This window comes from Salmo trutta, chromosome 36, assembly GCF_901001165.1.
Source record: "Salmo trutta chromosome 36, fSalTru1.1, whole genome shotgun sequence".
NCBI lineage: Eukaryota > Metazoa > Chordata > Actinopteri > Salmoniformes > Salmonidae > Salmo > Salmo trutta.
Window position 1 is genome coordinate 704,575 of NC_042992.1, and position 24,482 is coordinate 729,056.

The 24,482-nt window shown below is 42.5% G+C and overlaps 1 protein-coding gene across 1 annotated transcript; it reads left to right on the plus strand.

Moving 5' to 3' along the window:
• Positions 1–7,796: 7,796 nt before the first annotated feature.
• Positions 7,797–24,143, plus strand: rrm2b (ribonucleotide reductase M2 b). The gene is made up of 9 exons (XM_029736104.1): positions 7,797–7,931; positions 14,163–14,315; positions 14,617–14,733; positions 16,239–16,372; positions 17,055–17,149; positions 19,322–19,455; positions 19,927–20,031; positions 22,674–22,787; positions 22,980–24,143. The coding sequence occupies exons 1-9, from the start codon at positions 7,887–7,889 to the stop codon at positions 23,130–23,132; spliced, it is 1,050 nt and encodes a 349-aa protein (XP_029591964.1). The 5' UTR covers positions 7,797–7,886; the 3' UTR covers positions 23,133–24,143.
• Positions 24,144–24,482: the final 339 nt, after the last annotated feature.

Consider the following 24,482-nt stretch of genomic DNA (forward strand, 5'->3'; position numbering starts at 1 on the left):
CGTGGTCTGCGGTTGTGAGGCCGGTTGGACACAATGCCAAATTCTCTAAAATGACGGAGGCAGCCTACGGTAGAGAAATTAACATGCAAAAGCTCTGGTGGACATTCCTGCAGTCAGCATGCCAATTGCACACTCCCTCAACTTGAGACATCTGTGGCATTGTGTTGTGTGACAAAACTGCACATTTTAGTGGCCTTTTATTGTCCCCAGCACAAGGCGCACCTGTGTAATGATCATGCTGTTTAATCAGCTTATTGATATGCCACACCTGTCAGATTGATGAATTATCTTGGCAAGGAGAAATGCTCACTAACCGGAATGTAAACTAATTTGTGCACAACGTTTGAGCGAAATAAGCATTCCAGGGATCTTTTATTTCAGTGTTTAATATTTGATATACAGTACCAGCAAAGTTCTAAACACCTTCTCATTCAAGGGTTTTTCTTCATTTTTACTTTTTTCTACATTGTAGAATAATAATGAAGACCTCAAAACTATGAAATAACACACATGGAGTCATGTAGTAACCAAAAAGTGTTAAGCAAATCAAAATATATTTTTGATACTTCACAGTAGCCACCTTTTGCCTTGATGACAGCTTTGCACACACTTGGCATTCTCTCAACCAGCTTCACCTGGAATGCTTTTCCAACAGTCTTGAAGGAGTTCCCAAATATGGTGAGCACTTGTTGGCTGCTTTTCCTTCACTCTGCGGTCCAACTCATCCCAAACCATCTCAATTGGGGTGAGGTCGGGTGATTGTGGAGGCCAGGTCATCTGATGCAGCACTCCATCACTCTCCTTGGTCAAATAGTCCATACACAGCCTGTCGTGTTGAAAAACAAATTATAGTCCCACCTAGCGCAAACCAGATGGGATGGCGTATCGCTGCAGAATGCTGTGGTAGCCATGCTGTTTAAGTGTGCCTTGAATTGTAAATAAATCACAGACAGTGTCACCAGCAAAGAACCCCTACACCATAACACCTCCTCCTCCATGCTTCACGGTGAGAACCACACATGCAGAGATCATCCGTTCACCTTCTCTGCGTCTCACAAAGACACGGCGGTTGGAACCAAAAATCTCACATTTGGACTCATCAGATCAAAGGACAGATTTCCACTGGTCTAATGTCCGTTGATCATGTTTCTTGGCCCAAGCAAGTCTTCTTCTTATTGGTGTCCTTTAGTAGTGGTTTCTTTGCAGTAATTCGACCATGAAGGCCTAATTCACACAGTCTCCTCTGAACAGTTGATGTTGATGTGTCTGTTACTTGAACTCTGTGAAGCATTTATTTGGGCTGCAATTTCTGAGGCTGGTAACTCTAATGAACTTATCCTCTGCAGCAGAGGTAACTCTGGGTCTTCCTTTCCTGTGGCGGTCCTCACGAGAGCCAGTTTCATCATAGCGCTTGATGGTTTTTGTGACTGCACTTGAAGAAACTTTCAAAGTTCTTGAAATTTTCCACATTGACTGACCTTCATGTCTTAAAGTAATGATGGACTGTCATTTTCTCTTTGCACATTTGACATGTTCTTGCCATAATATGGACTTGGTCTTTTACCAAATAGGGCTATCTTCTGTATACCCCCCTACCTTGTCACAACACAACCTATTGGCTCAAACGCATTAAGAAGGAAACAAGTTCCACAAATGAACTTTTAACAAGGCACACCTGTTAATTGAAATGCATTCCAGGTGACTACCTCATGAAGCTGGTTGAGAGAATCCCAAGAGTGTGCAAAGCTGTCATCAAGGCAAAGGGTGGCTACTTTGAAGAATCTCATATAATATATTTTGATTTGTTAAACACTTTTTTTGGTTACTACATGATTCCATGTGTTATTTCATAGTTTTGATGTCTTCACTATTATTCTACAATGTTGAAATTGGTAAAAATAAAGAAAAACCCTGGAATGAGTAGGTGTGTCCAAACTGTTGACTGGTACTGTATTTATTTGGTAACATTTTGAATCTGGCCTTTACTACTATAGCACATAGAGACACATTAACTAACACATTCATACATGGAAAAACAGACAGTAAATATATAATAAGATTTGTGTCTGTCCTATATCTAGGATATAAGAAATCTCTGGAAATATATTTTTTTTACACATTTAACCCACCTTTTTTTTTGTTGGCACAAAACTACCTCTGTACTTCGATTATTAGTTTTTTTAAACCAGTACCAGGTTACCTTCAGAAGAGTCCCGTAACAGTTGTTTTTACTAACCAAATATGTTCTGATTTTCAGGGGGACTGTTGATTATTACTGCTGGTAAAACCTAGTTGTTCTTGTAATGCCTCCATTTAATCCTGTTTTTTTTTTATTAATTCCAAAACAATATATTCATTCACTGTTTTTTTAATACACCTTAAAAATGTTTTTTTGCTTACCCTGGTGTGAAATACAACTTCATTCCATACATGACTTTCATGCACTCTGGCCTTGCGCTAATGGAGGTGCCAAATACAGATTATTAACAGGTGTTTAGTTAAAAAGCCAACTACTTCAGAGACTGCAACAATGCTGGACTATCATACCTGTATGACTGTGACACATTTATACATTCTATTGCTAGTGACAAACAAGTTGAAATTAAACAAAATTGTACAAACAGAGAATGTAAATCAGGCTCAGGTTCAAAACCTACTACCCAGGGAGATTTTCAATCATCTGCTCAGAAAAGACGCTTGGACTGCCAATTTATAATCTGCAAAATGTACACTCTCTTTTGAGGATAAAGAACCTGCTTTTGATTTTCATCTTGACGTAGCCAAGAGTTCATATGAGGAAGTGTCAGTGGTACAGCTCAGTCAAATCTCAGACTCCCAAGATATTAGGAATAAATACTACCATTTAGAGACAGGAAGTTGTAGATGTTTATCAGATGAGGAAATCGTAAGCTCTATGAAAACTGAATCAGATGAGCAACATGTAACTGAAGAGGTTGACATCTCAATGAGTGAGGATACGCTGAAATGTGTTTTGTCGGATCAGGCAAATTGTTTGGAGGGTTCAGGCATACCGCTCCAAACAATGTATTTTACATCGATTCGTGATAAATGGGAGAGGGTCCATTTGGAGAGAAGTCGTAGCTATTTCAAAAAGTTCACATGGGTAGACCTATAGTTATCATGGGTAGGCCTATAGTTATCATGGGTAGACCTATAGTTATCATGGGTAGGTTTATAGTTATCATGGGTAGACCTATAGTTATCATGGGTAGGTTTATAGTTATCATGGGTACGCCTATAGTTATCATGGGTAGACCTATAGTTATCATGGGTAGGCCTATAGTTATCATGGGTAGACCTATAGTTATCATGGGTAGGTTTATAGTTATCATGGGTAGGCCTATAGTTATCATGGGTAGACCTATAGTTATCATGGGTAGACCTATAGTTATCATGGGTAGACCTATAGTTATCATGGGTAGACCTATAGTTATCATGGGTAGACCTATAGTTATCATGGGTAGGTTTATAGTTATCATGGGTAGGCCTATAGTTATCATGGGTAGACCTATAGTTATCATGGGTAGATTTATAGTTATCATGGGTAGACCTATAGTTATCATGGGTAGGCCTATAGTTATCATGGGTAGACCTATAGTTATCATGGGTAGACCTATAGTTATCATGGGTAGACCTATAGTTATCATGGGTAGACCTATAGTTATCATGGGTAGACCTATAGTTATCATGGGTAGACCTATAGTTATCATGGGTAGGTTTATAGTTATCATGGGTAGGCCTATAGTTATCATGGGTAGACCTATAGTTATCATGGGTAGATTTATAGTTATCATGGGTAGACCTATAGTTATCATGGGTAGGCCTATAGTTATCATGGGTAGACCTATAGTTATCATGGGTAGACCTATAGTTATCATGGGTAGACCTATAGTTATCATGGGTAGGCCTATAGTTATCATGGGTAGACCTATAGTTATCATGGGTAGACCTATAGTTATCATGGGTAGACCTAAAGTTATCATGGGTAGGCCTATAGTTATCATAAGTAGACCTATAGTTATCATGGGTAGGTTTATAGTTATCATGGGTAGGTTTATAGTTATCATGGGTAGACCTATAGTTATCATGGGTAGTCCTATAGTTATCATGGGTAGGTTTATAGTTATCATGGGTAGGTTTATAGTTATCATGGGTAGACCTATAGTTATCATGGGTAGTCCTATAGTTATCATGGGTAGGTTTATAGTTATCATGGGTAGGCCTATAGTTATCATGGGTAGGTTTATAGTTATCATGGGTAGACCTATAGTTATCATGGGTAGGCCTATAGTTATCATGGGTAGACCTATAGTTATCATGGGTAGACCTATAGTTATCATGGGTAGACCTATAGTTATCATGGGTAGGTTTATAGTTATCATGGGTAGACCTATAGTTATCATGGGTAGGCCTATAGTTATCATGGGTAGGTTTATAGTTATCATGGGTAGACCTATAGTTATCATGGGTAGGCCTATAGTTATCATGGGTAGGTTTATAGTTATCATGGGTAGGTTTATAGTTATCATGGGTAGGCCTATAGTTATCATGGGTAGGCCTATAGTTATCATGGGTAGACCTATAGTTATCATGGGTAGGCCTATAGTTATCATGGGTAGGTTTATAGTTATCATGGGTAGACCTATAGTTATCATGGGTAGACCAATAGTTATCATGGGTAGACCTATAGTTATCATGGGTAGACCTATAGTTATCATGGGTAGGCCTATAGTTATCATGGGTAGGCCTATAGTTATCATGGGTAGGCCTATAGTTATCATGGGTAGACCTATAGTTATCATGGGTAGGTTTATAGTTATCATGGGTAGACCTATAGTTATCATGGGTAGGTTTATAGTTATCATGGGTAGGCCTATAGTTATCATGGGTAGGCCTATAGTTATCATGGGTAGACCTATAGTTATCATGGGTAGACCTATAGTTATCATGGGTAGGTTTATAGTTATCATGGGTAGACCTATAGTTATCATGGGTAGGCCTATAGTTATCATGGGTAGGTTTATAGTTATCATGGGTAGGCCTATAGTTATCATGGGTAGACCTATAGTTATCATGGGTAGGCCTATAGTTATCATGGGTAGACCTATAGTTATCATGGGTAGACCTATAGTTATCATGGGTAGATTTATAGTTATCATGGGTAGACCTATAGTTATCATGGGTAGGCCTATAGTTATCATGGGTAGGTTTATAGTTATCATGGGTAGGCCTATAGTTATCATGGGTAGGTTTATAGTTATCATGGGTAGACCTATAGTTATCATGGGTAGACCTATAGTTATCATAAGTAGACCTATAGTTATCATAAGTAGACCTATAGTTATCATGGGTAGACCTATAGTTATCATGGGTAGGTTTATAGTTATCATGGGTAGACCTATAGTTATCATGGGTAGGCCTATAGTTATCATGGGTAGGCCTATAGTTATCATGGGTAGACCTATAGTTATCATGGGTAGGTTTATAGTTATCATGGGTAGACCTATAGTTATCATGGGTAGGCCTATAGTTATCATGGGTAGACCTATAGTTATCATGGGTAGACCTATAGTTATCATGGGTAGGTTTATAGTTATCATGGGTAGACCTATAGTTATCATGGGTAGGCCTATAGTTATCATGGGTAGGTTTATAGTTATCATGGGTAGGCCTATAGTTATCATGGGTAGGTTTATAGTTATCATGGGTAGACCTATAGTTATCATGGGTAGACCTATAGTTATCATAAGTAGACCTATAGTTATCATGGGTAGACCTATAGTTATCATGGGTAGGTTTATAGTTATCATGGGTAGACCTATAGTTATCATGGGTAGGCCTATAGTTATCATGGGTAGGCCTATAGTTATCATGGGTAGACCTATAGTTATCATGGGTAGACCTATAGTTATCATGGGTAGGTTTATAGTTATCATGGGTAGACCTATAGTTATCATGGGTAGACCTATAGTTATCATGGGTAGGATTTATAGTTATCATGGGTAGACCTATAGTTATCATGGGTAGGATTTATAGTTATCATGGGTAGACCTATAGTTATCATGGGTAGGCCTATAGTTATCATGGGTAGGTTTATAGTTATCATGGGTAGACCTATAGTTATCATGGGTAGGCCTATAGTTATCATGGGTAGGTTTATAGTTATCATGGGTAGGCCTATAGTTATCATGGGTAGGCATATAGTTATCATGGGTAGGTTTATAGTTATCATGGGTAGACCTATAGTCATCATGGGTAGGTTTATAGTTATCATGGGTAGACCTATAGTTATCATGGGTAGACCTATAGTTATCATGGGTAGACCTATAGTTATCATGGGTAGACCTATAGTTATCATGGGTAGGTTTATAGTTGTCATGGGTAGACCTATAGTTATCATGGGTAGACCTATAGTTATCATGGGTAGACCTATAGTTATCATGGGTAGACCTATAGTTATCATGGGTAGGCCTATAGTTATCATGGGTAGGTTTATAGTTATCATGGGTAGGCCTATAGTTATCATGGGTAGGTTTATAGTTATCATGGGTAGGCCTATAGTTATCATGGGTAGACCTATAGTTATCATGGGTAGACCTATAGTTATCATGGGTAGGCCTATAGTTATCATGGGTAGGCCTATAGTTATCATGGGTAGGCCTATAGTTATCATGGGTAGACCTATAGTTATCATGGGTAGACCTATAGTTATCATGGGTAGGCCTATTTGCAGGAAAGATTAAAGAGTCCAATCCTTACTGTGTAGTACATTTTCGATATCAATTATCAGTCAATCAGAAAAGGATATTAAAACAAGTGTTGAGCTCCAGAGAAGGGAACAACTTGCATTGCCATTACATAATACTGCCGCAAATCAGCTGCACGGGGAATTAACACGCCGACCGCGTCATCGGGTCTACCGTAGAGATTATTTAGAGGAGGTGGTAAACCTCAGGGACATCTGGACGCCCGTTGTGTGCGTTACCCATGCGTCGTTTTCTTGGCGATTCTGGGACAAGGAGATCACTCCAAGGAATGAATTAAGAGTCAATTCTAGCACATAAACCCCAACATTAGCATGCATTACGTGAACAAGAAGTACAACATTACACCTATTTTCCCGAGATAATGAACATGTTCTCTGTAATATGGTGTAGTGTTGAAATAGTGTCATTGTATACTATCGAGGAAAATAGTCCAACAGGTTTCTGGATTCATGCGGCATTCAAGTTCTATTCGGAACTAAGAACCTCTGACTTGCTAACCGGTTGAAAACGGCATGTGTGTAACAACTAATGATGAAGTCGAACATTTCAGAGACCTATTTCTGACTAGTAAACGGTAATATGGTGTAACGACCCTGGGCTTCGGGCTAAAAGGTCGAGGTCCGACACCTGCTCGTTTCATTACAGTATCTGGACGTTTACACGGTATCGGACGTTTACACGGTATTGTTTAACGATTCGTTTAGCAGCCGGTTGATGCAGCATGACAACGGGAACGCGACTGGTCTGCCGGCAGAGTGTTCTACATTTCTCCCTTTATTTCCCGCTGGGATTATTATCTATTATTATCTGTTCCTCTGTTATCGTGGTCGGGTTGTGGTGTGCAGACCGTCAAAATCCTTCCATATAAAGTTGTTTATTTTACGAAAATGAAAAGGTGTCCGTTTGTCACTTTCACGATGTGTAACCCTTAACCCCGGAACTTCTCTGACTTGTGTGACCCTTAACCCCGGAATTTCTCTGACTTGTGTGACCCTTAACCCCGGCACTTCTCGCGATAAAGCTGTGTGTTTAGAAAGGCTGGGAGCAGACCAGACCTTCAGGAGAGACTTCACTGCCGGAGGGCAGCTTGTTCTAGAAATGGACTGCTCAAATCTAACGGATGTAGAGTCCACGGATTACCAGGTAACAATAAAGTAAACCGGCTTCTCTCCGTTGTGTATAGTCGTAACGTTATTACTATGTCGCTTTACATTGTCTAGTGTGTGAGCTTGTGTAACCTTAACAAACACAGCTACAACGTTGTGTATAGTCGTAACGTTATTACTATGTCGCTTTACATTGTCTAGTGTGTGAGCTTGTGTAACCTTAACAAACACAGCTACAACGTTGTGTATAGTCGTAACGTTATTACTATGTCGCTTTACATTGTCTAGTGTGTGAGCTTGTGTAACCTTAACAAACACAGCTACAACGTTGTGTATAGTCGTAACGTTATTACTATGTCACTTTACATTGTCTAGTGTGTGAGCTTGTGTAACCTTAACAAACACAGCTACAACGTTGTGTATAGTCGTAACGTTATTACTATGTCACTTTACATTGTCTAGTGTGTGAGCTTGTGTAACCTTAACAAACACAGCTACAACGTTGTGTATAGTCGTAACGTTATTACTATGTCGCTTTACATTGTCTAGTGTGTGAGCTTGTGTAACCTTAACAAACACAGCTACAACGTTGTGTATAGTCGTAACGTTATTACTATGTCGCTTTACATTGTCTAGTGTGTGAGCTTGTGTAACCTTAACAAACACAGCTACAACGTTGTGTATAGTCGTAACGTTATTACTATGTCACTTTACATTGTCTAGTGTGTGAGCTTGTGTAACCTTAACAAACACAGCTACAACGTTGTGTATAGTCGTAACGTTATTACTATGTCACTTTACATTGTCTAGTGTGTGAGCTTGTGTAACCTTAACAAACACAGCTACAACGTTGTGTATAGTCGTAACGTTATTACTATGTCACTTTACATTGTCTAGTGTGTGAGCTTGTGTAACCTTAACAAACACAGCTACAACGTTGTGTATAGTCGTAACGTTATTACTATGTCACTTTACATTGTCTAGTGTGTGAGCTTGTGTAACCTTAACAAAGACAGCTGCAACAACGGAGATGTAGGTAGTTTAGTCCGCTGAACAGTATGGAACAATCACACCTTCTGCACCTTTCAGGACAGGCACCATTCAGGGCAGGCACCTTTCAGGGCAGGCACCTTTCAGGACAGGCACCATTCAGGACAGGCACCTTTCAGGGCAGGCTCCATTCAGGGCAGGCACCTTTCAGGGCAGGCACCATTCAGGACAGGCACCTTTGCGAACGACCGCTATTTTATCTAAGACCTGCTAATGTCCATGTGTTTTCACCGAAGACCGTGATACATTGTTGCAATATCGCTGCGTTGATTGTTGATCTAAATGTTTAAATGTGGTCGAGAAATACTGCGGTCACAAAGAGCATGTTACCAAGATGTCGTTTTATAATAGCAGACCACTTATTTATTGATGTCAAATATAATGTTGTTGCTATTTTATCTGAGACCTGCATTGTCGTCCATGTTTTCACCGACGTTGTGAAACAGAAAATGGTGTATGAGGTGGAGCGGCGTACCTTCACTATTTTCTATTTCACTCCAGAATACATGGAGCTGGTGAAACTATTTCTGGAAATTTAATTCAGATACAATCTAAATAATTTATATTTAATTACCACCACAATTATATGAAACTAGAATGTCAAACCAAATATATATATGTAACAGTGTAGGTTCCGTCCCTCTCTACACCCCAACCTGGGCTCGAACCAGGGACCCTCTGCACACATCAACAACTGACACCCCACGAAGCATCGTTACCCATCGCGCCACAAAAGCCGCGGCCCTTGCCACGCAAGGGGAACAACTACTTCAAGGTCGCAGACCGAGTGACGTCACCGATTGAAACGCTATTAGCGCGCACCACCGCTAACTAACTAGCCATTTCACATCGGTTACATATAGCAGCCTAGAGGTAGGTAAATAAATGGTGGATTCTACCCTGTCTTCTCTCTGGCAGTGGCGAGAATGATGAACTATTAGGCTAGCTGTGTGCACTGAGGACAGGCAGTCTCCACTCCTTCAGCCAATCATAGCTGTGTGCACTGAGGACAGGCAGTCTCCACTCCTTCAGCCAATCATAGCTGTGTGCACTGAGGACAGGCAGTCTCCACTCCTTCAGCCAATCATAGCTGTGTGCACTGAGGACAGGCAGTCTCCACTCCTTCAGCCAATCATAGCTGTGTGCACTGAGGACAGGCAGTCTCCACTCCTTCAGCCAAACATAGCTGTGTGCACTGAGGACAGGCAGTCTCCACTCCTTCAGCCAATCATAGCTGTGTGCACTGAGGACAGGCTGTCTGACTCCTTCAGCCAATCATAGCTGTGTGCACTGAGGACAGGCAGTCTGACTCCTTCAGCCAATCATAGCTGTGTGCACTGAGGACAGGCAGTCTCCACTCCTTCAGCCAATCATAGCTGTGTGCACAGAGGACAGGCAGTCTGGGTTAGGGTTAGAGCATAGCCACAGTATACCACGTAGTCGTAGGGCTATTAGAGCATAGCCACAGTATACCACGTAGTCGTAGGGCTATTAGAGCATAGCCACAGTATACCACGTAGTCGTAGGGCTATTAGAGCATAGCCACAGTATACCACGTAGTCGTAGGGCTATTAGAGCATAGCCACAGTATACCACGTAGTCGTAGGGCTATTAGAGCATAGCCACAGTATACCACGTAGTCGTAGGCCTGTTAGAGCATAGCCACAGTATACCACGTAGTCGTAGGGCTATTAGAGCATAGCCACAGTATACCACGTAGTCGTAGGGCTATTAGAGCATAGCCACAGTATACCACGTAGTCGTAGGGCTATTAGAGCATAGCCACAGTATACCACGTAGTCGTAGGGCTATTAGAGCATAGCCACAGTATACCACGTAGTCGTAGGGCTATTAGAGCATAGCCACAGTATACCACGTAGTCGTAGGGCTATTAGAGCATAGCCACAGTATACCACGTAGTCGTAGGGCTGTTAGAGCATAGCCACAGTATACCACGTAGTCGTAGGGCTATTAGAGCATAGCCACAGTATACCACGTAGTCGTAGGGCTATTAGAGCATAGCCACAGTATACCACGTAGTCGTAGGGCTATTAGAGCATAGCCACAGTATACCACGTAGTCGTAGGGCTATTAGAGCATAGCCACAGTATACCACGTAGTCGTAGGGCTATTAGAGCATAGCCACAGTATACCACGTAGTCGTAGGGCTATTAGAGCATAGCCACAGTATACCACGTAGTCGTAGGGCTATTAGAGCATAGCCACAGTATACCACGTAGTCGTAGGGCTATTAGAGCATAGCCACAGTATACCACGTAGTCGTAGGGCTATTAGAGCATAGCCACAGTATACCACGTAGTCGTAGGGCTATTAGAGCATAGCCACAGTATACCACGTAGTCGTAGGGCTATTAGAGCATAGCCACAGTATACCACGTAGTCGTAGGGCTATTAGAGCATAGCCACAGTATACCACGTAGTCGTAGGGCTATTAGAGCATAGCCACAGTATACCACGTAGTCGTAGGGCTATTAGAGCATAGCCACAGTATACCACGTAGTCGTAGGGCTATTAGAGCATAGCCACAGTATACCACGTAGTCGTAGGGCTGTTAGAGCATAGCCACAGTATACCACGTAGTCGTAGGGCTGTTAGAGCATAGCCACAGTATACCACGTAGTCGTAGGCCTGTTAGAGCATAGCCACAGTATACCACGTAGTCGTAGGGCTGTTAGAGCATAGCCACAGTATACCACGTAGTCGTAGGGCTGTTAGAGCATAGCCACAGTATACCACGTAGTCGTAGGGCTGTTAGAGCATAGCCACAGTATACCACGTAGTCGTAGGGCTGTTAGAGCATAGCCACAGTATACCACGTAGTCGTAGGGCTGTTAGAGCATAGCCACAGTATACCACGTAGTCGTAGGGCTGTTAGAGCATAGCCACAGTATACCACGTAGTCGTAGGGCTATTAGAGCATAGCCACAGTATACCACGTAGTCGTAGGGCTATTAGAGCATAGCCACAGTATACCACGTAGTCGTAGGGCTATTAGAGCATAGCCACAGTATACCACGTAGTCGTAGGGCTATTAGAGCATAGCCACAGTATACCACGTAGTCGTAGGGCTATTAGAGCATAGCCACAGTATACCACGTAGTCGTAGGGCTATTAGAGCATAGCCACAGTATACCACGTAGTCGTAGGGCTATTAGAGCATAGCCACAGTATACCACGTAGTCGTAGGGCTATTAGAGCATAGCCACAGTATACCACGTAGTCGTAGGCCTGTTAGAGCATAGCCACAGTATACCACGTAGTCGTAGGGCTGTTAGAGCATAGCCACAGTATACCACGTAGTCGTAGGGCTGTTAGAGCATAGCCACAGTATACCACGTAGTCGTAGGGCTGTTAGAGCATAGCCACAGTATACCACGTAGTCGTAGGGCTGTTAGAGCATAGCCACAGTATACCACGTAGTCGTAGGGCTGTTAGAGCATAGCCACAGTATACCACGTAGTCGTAGGGCTGTTAGAGCATAGCCACAGTATACCACGTAGTCGTAGGGCTATTAGAGCATAGCCACAGTATACCACGTAGTCGTAGGGCTATTAGAGCATAGCCACAGTATACCACGTAGTCGTAGGGCTGTTAGAGTATAGTCTACTCTAAACTATTGTTTTTTCCTGAACTGGCCAAATGGCAGAGCTCTCCCTTAGCTCTCCCTTAGCTCTCCCTCAGCTCTCCCTCAGCTCTCCCTCAGCTGTCCCACAGCTCTCCCTCAGCTCTCCCTCAGCTCTCCCTCAGCTGTCCCTCAGCTGTCCCTCAGCTGTCCCTCAGCTGTCCTTCAGCTATCCTTCAGCTGTCCCTCAGTTATCCTTCAGCTCTCCCTCAGCTGTCCTTCAGCTATCCCTCAGCTGTCCCTCAGCTGTCCCTCAGCTGTCCCTCAGCTGTCCCTCAGCTGTCCCTCAGCACCAGATGTTGGTTCAACTTCTTTAAATAACATCATTGCTTGATCCTTTCAGCATATTTTGCTTAAATGTACCTTTTTAGTCCTTTTGCTTCAAATAACCAAGTTCTGCCTAATAGTCCTACTTATTATTATTATTATTATTATTATTATTGTTACTAATAGAAGATTTTCTTCTCACCATGGGGCTCGTTTAGTGAAGTTAGATCAAAGCTTAATCAGTGTCTTGCAAGATCACATAATGATTAATGTTCATTTTGCGTAACAGAACCTAATATAATAGCATAGTAGGCCTGTAACCTTACTGTTACACCAACTACTCATTTCAAATGGGATTTTAAAATGGTTAGCTGAAGCCCAATAGTAAAAATGTATAATGCGGCAGAACTCAACAGCGCTCACCACTAGACAGGGTGTGTGTGTGTGTGTGTGTGTGTGTGTGTGTGTGTGTGTGTGTGTGTGTATGTATGTATATGTGTGTATGTATGTGTATATGTATGTGTGTGTGTGTGTGTGTGTGTGTGTGTATATGTGTATATGTATATATACACACACACCCCCTGTCTAGTGGTGAGCGCTGTTGAGTTCTTCCGCATTATACATTTTTACTATTGGGCTTCAGCTAACCATTTTAAAACCATATATATATATATATACTTTGATTGAGACAAAATACATAAAGGCTTATAGTTTAACACCATCTGCTTTAATTTACTCATCAAACAGTAATTCAAGAATATCTAAATTCCCATGAAACTGATTGAGATCAAATGACTGGCATAGACCAACACATGGAGATGCAGTCTGGATGGTAAAACATGAAGAATGATCATTCATCATGGTCAGTGATGATGACCTGTTTTTAAAATACGTATGCCTAACTTGGTGTTTGAGGGTATTCAAAATATAAATTTTTCTTTATTTTCTTTAACCTTTTATTTAACTAGGGTTTAGACAATAGCCTATGTGTGGGCATAGGTAGACGTTGCAATTGGACGATGCGTTTTTCTATGCAAATTCTAGAATGAAAGGCTATTAAATTGGCTACATCTGTCGGTATAAACTTTGAGGAAATGATGTCATTTACGTTATTTTGTTGTTGCGCTACCTCACCTAAAAACATAGACCTACACCACTGGCTAGATCAGCTGTTTCAACAATTACATACTGATGTACAACGTTCAATATTCTCCAACCAGTGGTAACACAGCAGATATATTTCAGTTGATGTTTAAGTGACTGTACGCTGCAAGATGAATAAGCTGTGGTCTTTAATTGTTTCATACAGAACAGCCATAAAGACACAGACCAGCAGCACAGCACAGAGGATGAGCCCTTGCTTAGAGACAACCCCAGGCGTTTTGTCATCTTTCCAATCCAGTACCCGGACATCTGGAGGATGTACAAACAGGCCCAGGCCTCCTTCTGGACAGTGGAAGAGGTGAGGGATAATTCACTTGAATTCTAAATGCTGTCTATTCCCTGGAAGGAGTAAAGCAGTCTTCAGAATACATGAAACAATACTCCCTCATTTTGAATGTGTGAGAACTGAATGAAGGTTGTTGGCTTGCTAGATTGATGTGTGGTTTGTAACGCCTAGTGTCAGGAAAGCAAGGCAATATGCTACAAACAACACACAAAGTCTCACTCACTTTAAAAACCCCCAAAACAAAGCACGGTTTAATGGAGGTGGTTAGTGGGTTGGCGTGTGGTTGAACTGTTTGTAACCGTCTGTGCTGCAGGTGGATCTATCTAAGGACCTGGCACACTGGGACAACTTGAAGCCTGATGAGAAACACTTCATCTCTCACATCTTGGCTTTCTTTGCTGCCAGCGACGGCATCGTCAACGAGAACCTTGTGAGTCCCTCTCTTCTTCCTCCTCTCCTCCTCCTCCTCCGAAGCCAAATAAAAGGGTATATAAGGTGCTATAAACCCTGGTATGTAGGGCGTTATGAACCCTGGGGCGTTATGAACCCTGGTCTGTAGGGTGTTATGAACCCTGGGGCGTTATGAACCCTGGTCTGTAGGGCGTTATGAACCCTGGGGTGTTATGAACCCTGGGGCGTTATGAACCCTGGGGCGTTATGAACCCTGGTCTGTAGGGTGTTATGAACCCTGGGGCGTTATGAACCCTGGTCTGTAGGGTGTTATGAACCCTGGGGCGTTATGAACCCTGGGGCGTTATGAACCCTGGTCTGTAGGGTGTTATGAACCCTGGGGCGTTATGAACCCTGGTCTGTAGGGTGTTATGAACCCTGGGGCGTTATGAACCCTGGTCTGTAGGGTGTTATGAACCCTGGTCTGTAGGGTGTTATGAACCCTGGGGCGTTATGAACCCTGGTCTGTAGGGTGTTATGAACCCTGGGGCGTTATGAACCCTGGTCTGTAGGGCGTTATGAACCCTGGGGCGTTATGAACCCTGGGGCGTTATGAACCCTGGTCTGTAGGGTGTTATGAACCCTGGTCTGTAGGGTGTTATGAACCCTGGTCTGTAGGGTGTTATGAACCCTGGGGCGTTATGAACCCTGGTCTGTAGGGTGTTATGAACCCTGGTCTGTAGGGCGTTATGAACCCTGGTCTGTAGGGCGTTATGAACCCTGGGGCGTTATGAACCCTGGTCTGTAGGGTGTTATGAACCCTGGTCTGTAGGGCGTTATGAACCCTGGTCTGTAGGGCGTTATGAACCCTGGTCTGTAGGGCGTTAGGAACCCTGGTCTGTAGGGCGTTAGGAACCCTGGTCTGTTTGGAACCCTGGTCTGTTTGGAACCCTGGTCTGTTTGGAACCCTGGTCTGTTTGGAACCCTGGTCTGTTTGGAACCCTGGTCTGTTTGGAACCCTGGTCTGTTTGGAACCCTGGTCTGGTCTGTTTGGAACCCTGGTCTGGTCTGTTAGGAACCCTGGTCTGTTTGGAACCCTATGGTCCAGGACTAGGCTTCCGGGAAACTGCCCCATCAGATTTGTTCTAGCTCATGGATGTAGCTATACAGTAGTACTGTATTCTCACCCCAGTCTATTTGTTGTTGATATTGTAATACTCTATTATACTGTATTCTCACCCCAGTCTATTTGTTGTTGTAGATATTGTAGTACTGTATTTTTACCCCAGTCTATTCATCCTTAATATAGTAATATCAATTTTTATTTTTTTATTTTACCTTTATTTAACTAGGCAAGTCAGTTTAAGAAGAAATTCTTGTTTACAATGACGGCCTAGGAACAGTGTGTTAACTGCCTTGTTCAGGGGCAGAACGACAGATTTGTACCTTGTCAGCTCGGGGATTTGATCTTGCAACCTTTCGGTTACTAGTCCAACGCTCTAACCACTAGGCTACCCTGCCGACCCAATGTTATCCATCCCTCAGGTCCAGAGGTTTAGTCAGGAGGTGCAGCTTCCAGAGGCCCGATCCTTCTATGGGTTCCAGATCCTCATAGAGAACGTCCACTCTGAGATGTACGGCATGCTCATCAACACTTACATCAGGGACTCTGTGGAGAGGTAGGTGACTACGGCATGCTCATCAACACTTACATCAGGGACTCTGCTCATCAACACTTACATCAGGGACTCTGAGGAGAGGTAGGTGACATGTAGAATGCATCCTAGGCCCGCATCAGGAAGCATTTCAGAGTAGGAGTATTGATTTAGGATCAGGTCTCTCCTGTCCATGTAACCGTATTCGTTAGGATCCAAAAGGCAACACTGATCCTAGATCAGAACTCCTCCTGTGATATGCATTATGAACACAGGCCCCTGGTATCCTCACCAGGTGGTATATGAATCAGAACTCCTCCTGTGATATGCATTATGAACACAGGCCCCTGGTATCCTCACCAGGTGGTATATGAATCAGAACTCCTCCTGTGATATGCATTATGAACACAGGCCCCTGGTATCCTCACCAGGTGGTATATGAATCAGAACTCCTCCTGTGATATGCATTATGAACACAGGCCCCTGGTATCCTCACCAGGTGGTATATGAATCAGAACTCCTCCTGTGATATGCATTATGAACACAGGCCCCTGGTATCCTCACCAGGTGGTATATGAATCAGTTGATGAGATCGTTGTGGTGAAAAGATGATGCCAGACTTTGAGGGTTTGGTTGGTTACATGTTTTGATCTGCAGGCACAATGTGATGTTCTAAACCTGTTCTCCGTTTCCCTTGTCTGTACAGGGAGCATTTGTTCAATGCCATTCAGACTATGCCGTGTGTGAGGAGGAAAGCGGACTGGGCGATCCAGTGGATCTCTGACACCAAATCCACTTTTGGTGAGTTGCATGGCTAGGAAAGGATCCTCATTACTATAGTAACAGTGTCCATCCTGGACAATACATGGCTAGGAAATGGTCCTCATTACTATAGTAACAGTGTCCATCCTGGACAATACATGGCTAGGAAATGGTCCTCATAACTATAGTAACAGTGTCCATCCTGGACAATACATGGCTAGGAAAGGATCCTCATTACTATAGTAACAGTGTCCATCCTGGACAATACATGGCTAGGAAATGGTCCTCATTACTATAGTAACAGTGTCCATCCTGGACAATACATGGCTAGGAAATGGTCCTCATAACTATAGTAACAGTGTCCATCCTGGACAATACATGGCTAGGAAATGGTCCTCATTACTATAGTAACAGTGTCCATCCTGGACAATACATGGCTAGGAAATGGTCCTCATAACTATAGTAACAGTGTCCATCCTGGACAATACATGGCTAGGAAATGGTCCTCATTACTATAGTAACAGTGTCCATCCTGGACAATACATGGCTAGGAAATGGTCCTCATTACTATAGTAACAGTGTCCATCCTGGACAATACATGGCTAGGAAATGGTCCTCATTACTATAGTAACAGTGTCCATCCTGGACAATACATGGCTAGGAAATGGTCCTCATTGCTATAGTAACAGTGTTCATCCTGGACAATGTGTGGCTGGGAAATGGAAATCTTTGATATGTGTCGTTGGCTAGTTATTGTGTGCGTTCATTCTTCATGTTTTAATAATTCATCCTTCGCTGCTATTGATACCATTTTAATGCTGCCTTTTTCAATGAAACCTTCTTTCATGTTTCTATTCCTCCACAGGGGAGCGGATAGTGTTCGTTGCAGTGGAAACCTTCTTTCATGTTTCTATTCCTCCACAGGGGAGCGGATAGTGTTCGCTGCAGTGGAAACCTTCTTTCATGTTTCTATTCCTCCACAGGGGAGCGGATAGTGGCGTTCGCTGCAGTGGAAACCTTCTTTCATGTTTCTATTCCTCCACAGGGGAGCGGATAGTGGCGTTCGCTGCAGTGGAAACCTTCTTTCATGTTTCTATTCCTCCACAGGGGAGCAGATAGTGGCGTTCGCTGCAGTGGAAACCTTCTTTCATGTTTCTATTCCTCCACAGGGGAGCGGATAGTGGCGTTCGCTGCAGTGGAAACCTTCTTTCATGTTTCTATTCCTCCACAGGGGAGCGGATAGTGGCGTTCGCTGCAGTGGAAACCTTCTTTCATGTTTCTATTCCTCCACAGGGGAGCGGATAGTGGCGTTCGCTGCAGTGGAAACCTTCTTTCATGTTTCTATTCCTCCACAGGGGAGCGGATAGTGGCGTTCGCTGCAGTGGAAACCTTCTTTCATGTTTCTATTCCTCCACAGGGGAGCGGATAGTGTTCGCTGCAGTGGAAACCTTCTTTCATGTTTCTATTCCTCCACAGGGGAGCGGATAGTGTTCGCTGCAGTGGAAACCTTCTTTCATGTTTCTATTCCTCCACAGGGGAGCAGATAGTGGCGTTCGTTGCAGTGGAAACCTTCTTTCATGTTTCTATTCCTCCACAGGGGAGCGGATAGTGGCGTTCGCTGCAGTGGAAACCTTCTTTCATGTTTCTATTCCTCCACAGGGGAGCAGATAGTGGCGTTCGCTGCAGTGGAAACCTTCTTTCATGTTTCTATTCCTCCACAGGGGAGCGGATAGTGGCGTTCGCTGCAGTGGAAACCTTCTTTCATGTTTCTATTCCTCCACAGGGGAGCGGATAGTGGCGTTCGCTGCAGTGGAAACCTTCTTTCATGTTTCTATTCCTCCACAGGGGAGCGGATAGTGGCGTTCGCTGCAGTGGAAACCTTCTTTCATGTTTCTATTCCTCCACAGGGGAGCGGATAGTGGCGTTCGCTGCAGTGGAAACCTTCTTTCATGTTTCTATTCCTCCACAGGGGAGCGGATAGTGGCGTTCGCTGCAGTGGAAACCTTCTTTCATGTTTCTATTCCTCCACAGGGGAGCGTATAGTGGCGTTCGCTGCAGTGGAAACCTTCTTTCATGTTTCTATTCCTCCACAGGGGAGCGGATAGTGTTCGCTGCAGTGGAAACCTTCTTTCATGTTTCTATTCCTCCACAGGGGAGCGGATAGTGTTCGCTGCAGTGGAAACCTTCTTTCATGTTTCTATTCCTCCACAGGGGAGCGGATAGTGGCGTTCGCTGCAGTGGAGGGCATCTTCTTCTCGGGGTCGTTTGCTGCTATTTATTGGTTGAAGAAGAGAGGCCTGATGCCTGGGCTCACCTACTCCAACGAGCTCATCAGCAGAGACGAGGTTAGATGCTCTGTGTCCTGGTTAGATGCTTTGTGTCCTGGTTAGATGCTCTGTGTCCTGGTTAGATGCTCTGTGTCCTGTCCTGGTTAGATGCTCGGTGTCCAGGTTAAATGCTCGGTGTCCCTCCAACTCTGAGCCTCTAAACCAGTTCTACTGGCTCTTTTTAGTTGTTCCCCTCTAATCAGGAAGTAATTTACACCTCCCAGGTGAGTGTAATTAACTAGCAGGTAGTAAACATAAACCAGAAGTGTTTGGGCCCTCTTGGACTGGGATTGAACAGTCCAGTTTTAGTTTCTTTTCAAAGGACATCTAAGCTACATCTTGACGCAGCATGAACATTTTCCAATGAAGTCTCCAACGTTTTGCTGTTATTTGATTAGAAAAGTAGCAACAGCTAAAATGTATTGACCTCCCTGCCAATATAACTCACTAGAGAGTATTGATCTTTTAATATATGTTTTGTATCTTCAGGGCCTGCACTGTAACTTTGCCTGTCTGTTGTACAGCTACATAGTGAAGAAACCGTCAGAGGACAGGGTAAAGGACATTATCACCAAAGCTGTCAGCATTGAGCAGGTGAGTCCGTGAAATGAATACTGTCTAACATCAGAAGTAGATGCCTGACTCTCGCCTAGGGCTGTTGACCGTATTACCAACTCCGCACCAGAGTCATGAAGGCAGTCATATTCCACGTGATCGTTTAGGTGATTAGGCTTCTCCAAGCTCTGATGCTGCGGATGGTCGTTAGTAGCCTACCAAACGTACTATTGTCCCACTAGTCACTCTGATATCAATGCTAATTTAATCAAACACTCCATGAGAGCTCATGTTGCGCAACATTTCAACAGGCTATGGAATTGCATGAGAACAAAGTGATGGCCTCTACTAAAAAGCGGAGGATCCCATCAGATTTCTAAAGGCTAGGCCTACTATATTTATTTCTCAACTTTCCTAATATTAAGCACATTACTTGTCTTTACAACAGGAGTATAACTTGCCTAATGGGAAAAGCGTCCTCCATTCGCTATTTACAAGCGTTTCATTACACTCACAATAACATCTGCTAAATATGTGTATGTGACCAGTAAATTTGATTTTGAAGTGCATAGGTGGTTATTTTTTCTGCTGCCCATTTCGATACAGGTGCATGATAATGGTACATTTTTAAATCAAAACAAATTTCACACAAATATTTAGTATATGTAAAGACAAGATTAAATCCAGAATAGTCTGATGGGTGACAATATTAGCATATCACTTGTGAATGATGCTCAGCATAAGAAACAATGCTTTTAAAAAATAAAATTCTAATCAGTTGTACACCTTATGTAGCCTAGCCCATAGGCCTATATTTTTTATATAAGGTTTGTATCACAACTACAGTGGCCAAATAACTAATTAAAATTAAGTACAGCAATCTGCTTTATAAGGGGAGCCTAACTGGCATACATAAGCAGCGTGTGAGTTTCAAGGTTGGGGAAGATACATTTTCACCATAAAAATGCACCTTGATAATAAAAGCATTACATGCATAATTGCATTTGCAGTCACTAATGGAACATTCACACGTATAGCCTACTACCATGTGGGAATTGCTGCGCTTATAATGTGAAGAAATAGCCATTTTAAGCTAAAAGTTCTGAGCTGTATCGTCAGCCACATTGCGTAAAATGTTATTTTTATTTTTTAATGCTAGTGGTTGTATTTATTTGGGATCGATCACATCCCACAACTGTCCCAGACTGTTTGAAATATTTATTTCTCGCACAGAATAGAATAGGTCAACTTTTGTACTATGGGGGGGTAGTAGATTGACATAGGCAAGTGCTTTTGCTGTTCGTTAGGCCTACTCATCTTGTTGGCTGATTAAGTACAGTACCAGTCAAAAGTTTGGACATCTACTCATTCAAGAGTTTAGCTTTATTTGGACTATTTTCTATGTTGTAGAATAATAGCGAAGACATCAAAACTATGAAATAATACATATGGAATCATTTAGCAACAAAAAGTGTAGAATCAAATCTAGAATATAAAATATACACTTTTTGTTGGTTACTACATGATTCCATGTGTTATTTCATAGTTTTGGTGTCTTCATTATTATTCTACAATGTAGAAAATAGTAAAAATAAAGAACCCTTGAATGAGTAGGTGTGTCCAAACTTTTGACTGGTACTGTAAATGTGGACAGTTGATCCAATATCTTCAATTTACACCTCAGAATTGGATAAGGACGCGTGCAGTTGCGTCCCCAATGTGTCTGTCTTCACTTGTAGCCTGTGAGAAAGACCCGACCATGTGATGGAGCGCGCAGCAGTCTGGGAGAAGGGCACATTGGCCGCAAAAGGCATGGATTTGTTTAGGGTGAATTATGGCCACACAAAGGGGATGCAGCTGTGAAATTCTATGCATTATCAAGTGTTTGTCAAATTGTGAACGAGAGACTGATGTAGTGTGTACAGCCTGGGCAAAATTACAAAGTAGAGCTCATGCCTTTTTAAGTGACTTTATTCAAATCATCATTAGAGGTGCAACATGCAGCCGTGCAATGTATTAAACATATATCTCCAACGTTTGTTGAACAACTAAAGTTACATTAATAACTCTACATTAAGCATATAGGAATACCTATGTCTTTGTGAAACCTCAACACAGAAAAGCCGCATGTGCACCCTCCCTCAAATCGTTTGGAGAAAATGTCCTTCCTATTTTATTCAGCTTGGTTCAAATTTATTCCACATACTATAAAATAATGACACAGAATTCTAAGCTAATCTTGTCCGCTAAATGAACGAGTCTAGCCCACAGCCAGATCAGGGCATAACGTAAGGACAATTCTGATTTATACTACTCTGTTCTTCTGAAATGGATTACACTTTCCTCATCATGTTTCTTTAGACCCGTCTAAAATAAATCATGGATTTATTGTGATGGTGTAGGTAGACTATATTACATGGATTTATTGTGATGGTGTAGACTATATTACATGGATTTATTGTGAAGGTGTTGACTATAGTACATGGATTTATTGTGAAGGTGTAGACTATATTACATGGATTTATTGTGAAGGTGTAGACTATATTACATGGATTTATTGTGATGGTGTAGACTATATTACATGGATTTATTGTGAAGGTGTAGACTATATTACATGGATTTATTGTGATGGTGTAGACTATATTACATGAATTTATTTTATCACATGTTCACATTTTCAGGAGTTTCTGACAGAGGCCTTACCGGTGGATCTGATTGGGATTAATGGTGTGCTGATGAAGCAGTACATTGAGTTTGTGGCAGACCGTTTACTCCAAGATCTGGGATTGGCCAAGGTGAGTCTTTCGTTATTATTTTGATTCTACAACATATAGTGTTTTGTGATATTTTTAGTGTGTAGGTAGTGTATACATAGAGCCAGCCTGTTGGTCCAATCAATCCAAATCATGGATTGATAAGATGTCATGCTTGGTTTGACAATGACAAAAGGGAGTTGGCAAGAGCAAAACAGATTCTTTCTATCCCAGGTCTATCTGACAGAAAACCCCTTTGACTTCATGGAGTCCATCTCACTGGAAGGGAAGACAAACTTCTTTGAGAAGCGTGTGGCTGAGTACCAGAGGTACGGAGTGATGTCAAACTCCATGAACTGTGACTTCACCCTGGATGCAGACTTCTAGATCAAACACATTGTTCCACTTGAAGAAAAAGATGGAGGAGGCTTCAGGTATTCCACCACAACCTCCGATGCGATTGGAGGGGAATCCTGATTGGAGGGGAATTATAACCACATGGGTGCTGAGTGGCATAACATCAATCCAAGTACAGACACTCGTGTGGGTTTGAAAATGAAAAAGGCCACACATTATTATGCTATTGACCTGTATATTGAATTTACATTTGTTGTATTTTATCTTGATAAAACAAGGACCTGACAATGGCAGCAATACCAGTGAACCAATGCAATGGTTTTACTAAGGAATTATTGATCAATGCCTTTTTGTTTGTTTTATAAAATGAGTGCTGCTCATAGTCTTTCTCTCTCTCTCTCTCTCTCTCTGATAATTATTTGTTCTAGGTGCATAGCTAGAACTATTAGGAAGAATGTATAGTGTGTTTGTCTAAAATTTGCACGTGGTGGAACGCCACCATATTTTCCTTTGTATCCCACCTGCTTCTGCATATTTCCAGCTCCATCACTTATCAATGCTTTCTTTTTGTAGACAGCTTGCCACTGTCAAATTAAGGCCCTCCCCCCTGGCGATGGCTAGTTGGTAGTGCTGGCAGTGGCTACGCTACATGCTAGTTGGTAGTGCTGGCAGTGGCTACGCTACATGCTAGTTGGTAGTGCTGGCAGTGGCTACGCTACATGCTAGTTGGTAGTGCTGGCAGTGGCTACGCTACATGCTAGCTGACGTTTTGAAAAGATGGCAACGGACTGGCAAGCTTTAACTGAGCGAGCCAAGTTAATATCCAGTCGTCTCAGAGCTGTTATCCTCCGGGCCGGGATATATCTGATCGTATTTTGGGGTGGAATTGGGTCTGACGCCTGAGCTTTACCCGTCATGGGTGATTTTTCTCCACGGCGGCGGACTCTTCGGTGGGAAAAAGCGAAGAGCTCCGCTTACTCAAGACAGGGGCAATGCCCTCCAGGCTCAAGTGAATACAATTGTGAAGCACGAGGAACAAAAGAAGACAAAAAAAATATCAGGAAAAGGTACGCACATTTAGTAAATAGTAATTGTCGTAGCATTGGCAACATTTTATTTGGTTGTGTAGCTTTGTTGTTGGCTGGCTAACCTGTTAACTTGCTAATGTTAACAATAGCAAACTAAGCTAGCTAGCGGCTAAGTACTGGCTTTGTTTTGGTAGCTTAGTTTCCAGCTAGTTAGCTAGCCATGTTCGTTAACATTAATGTTTTCATTCTTGTTTTCAGTTTCATTTGAATCATAAATTACTTTTTCATCCTAGCCTACTCATGTTACTAGCTAGATATGCTGGTCTAGCTAGCTAACGTTAGGTAGTCAACT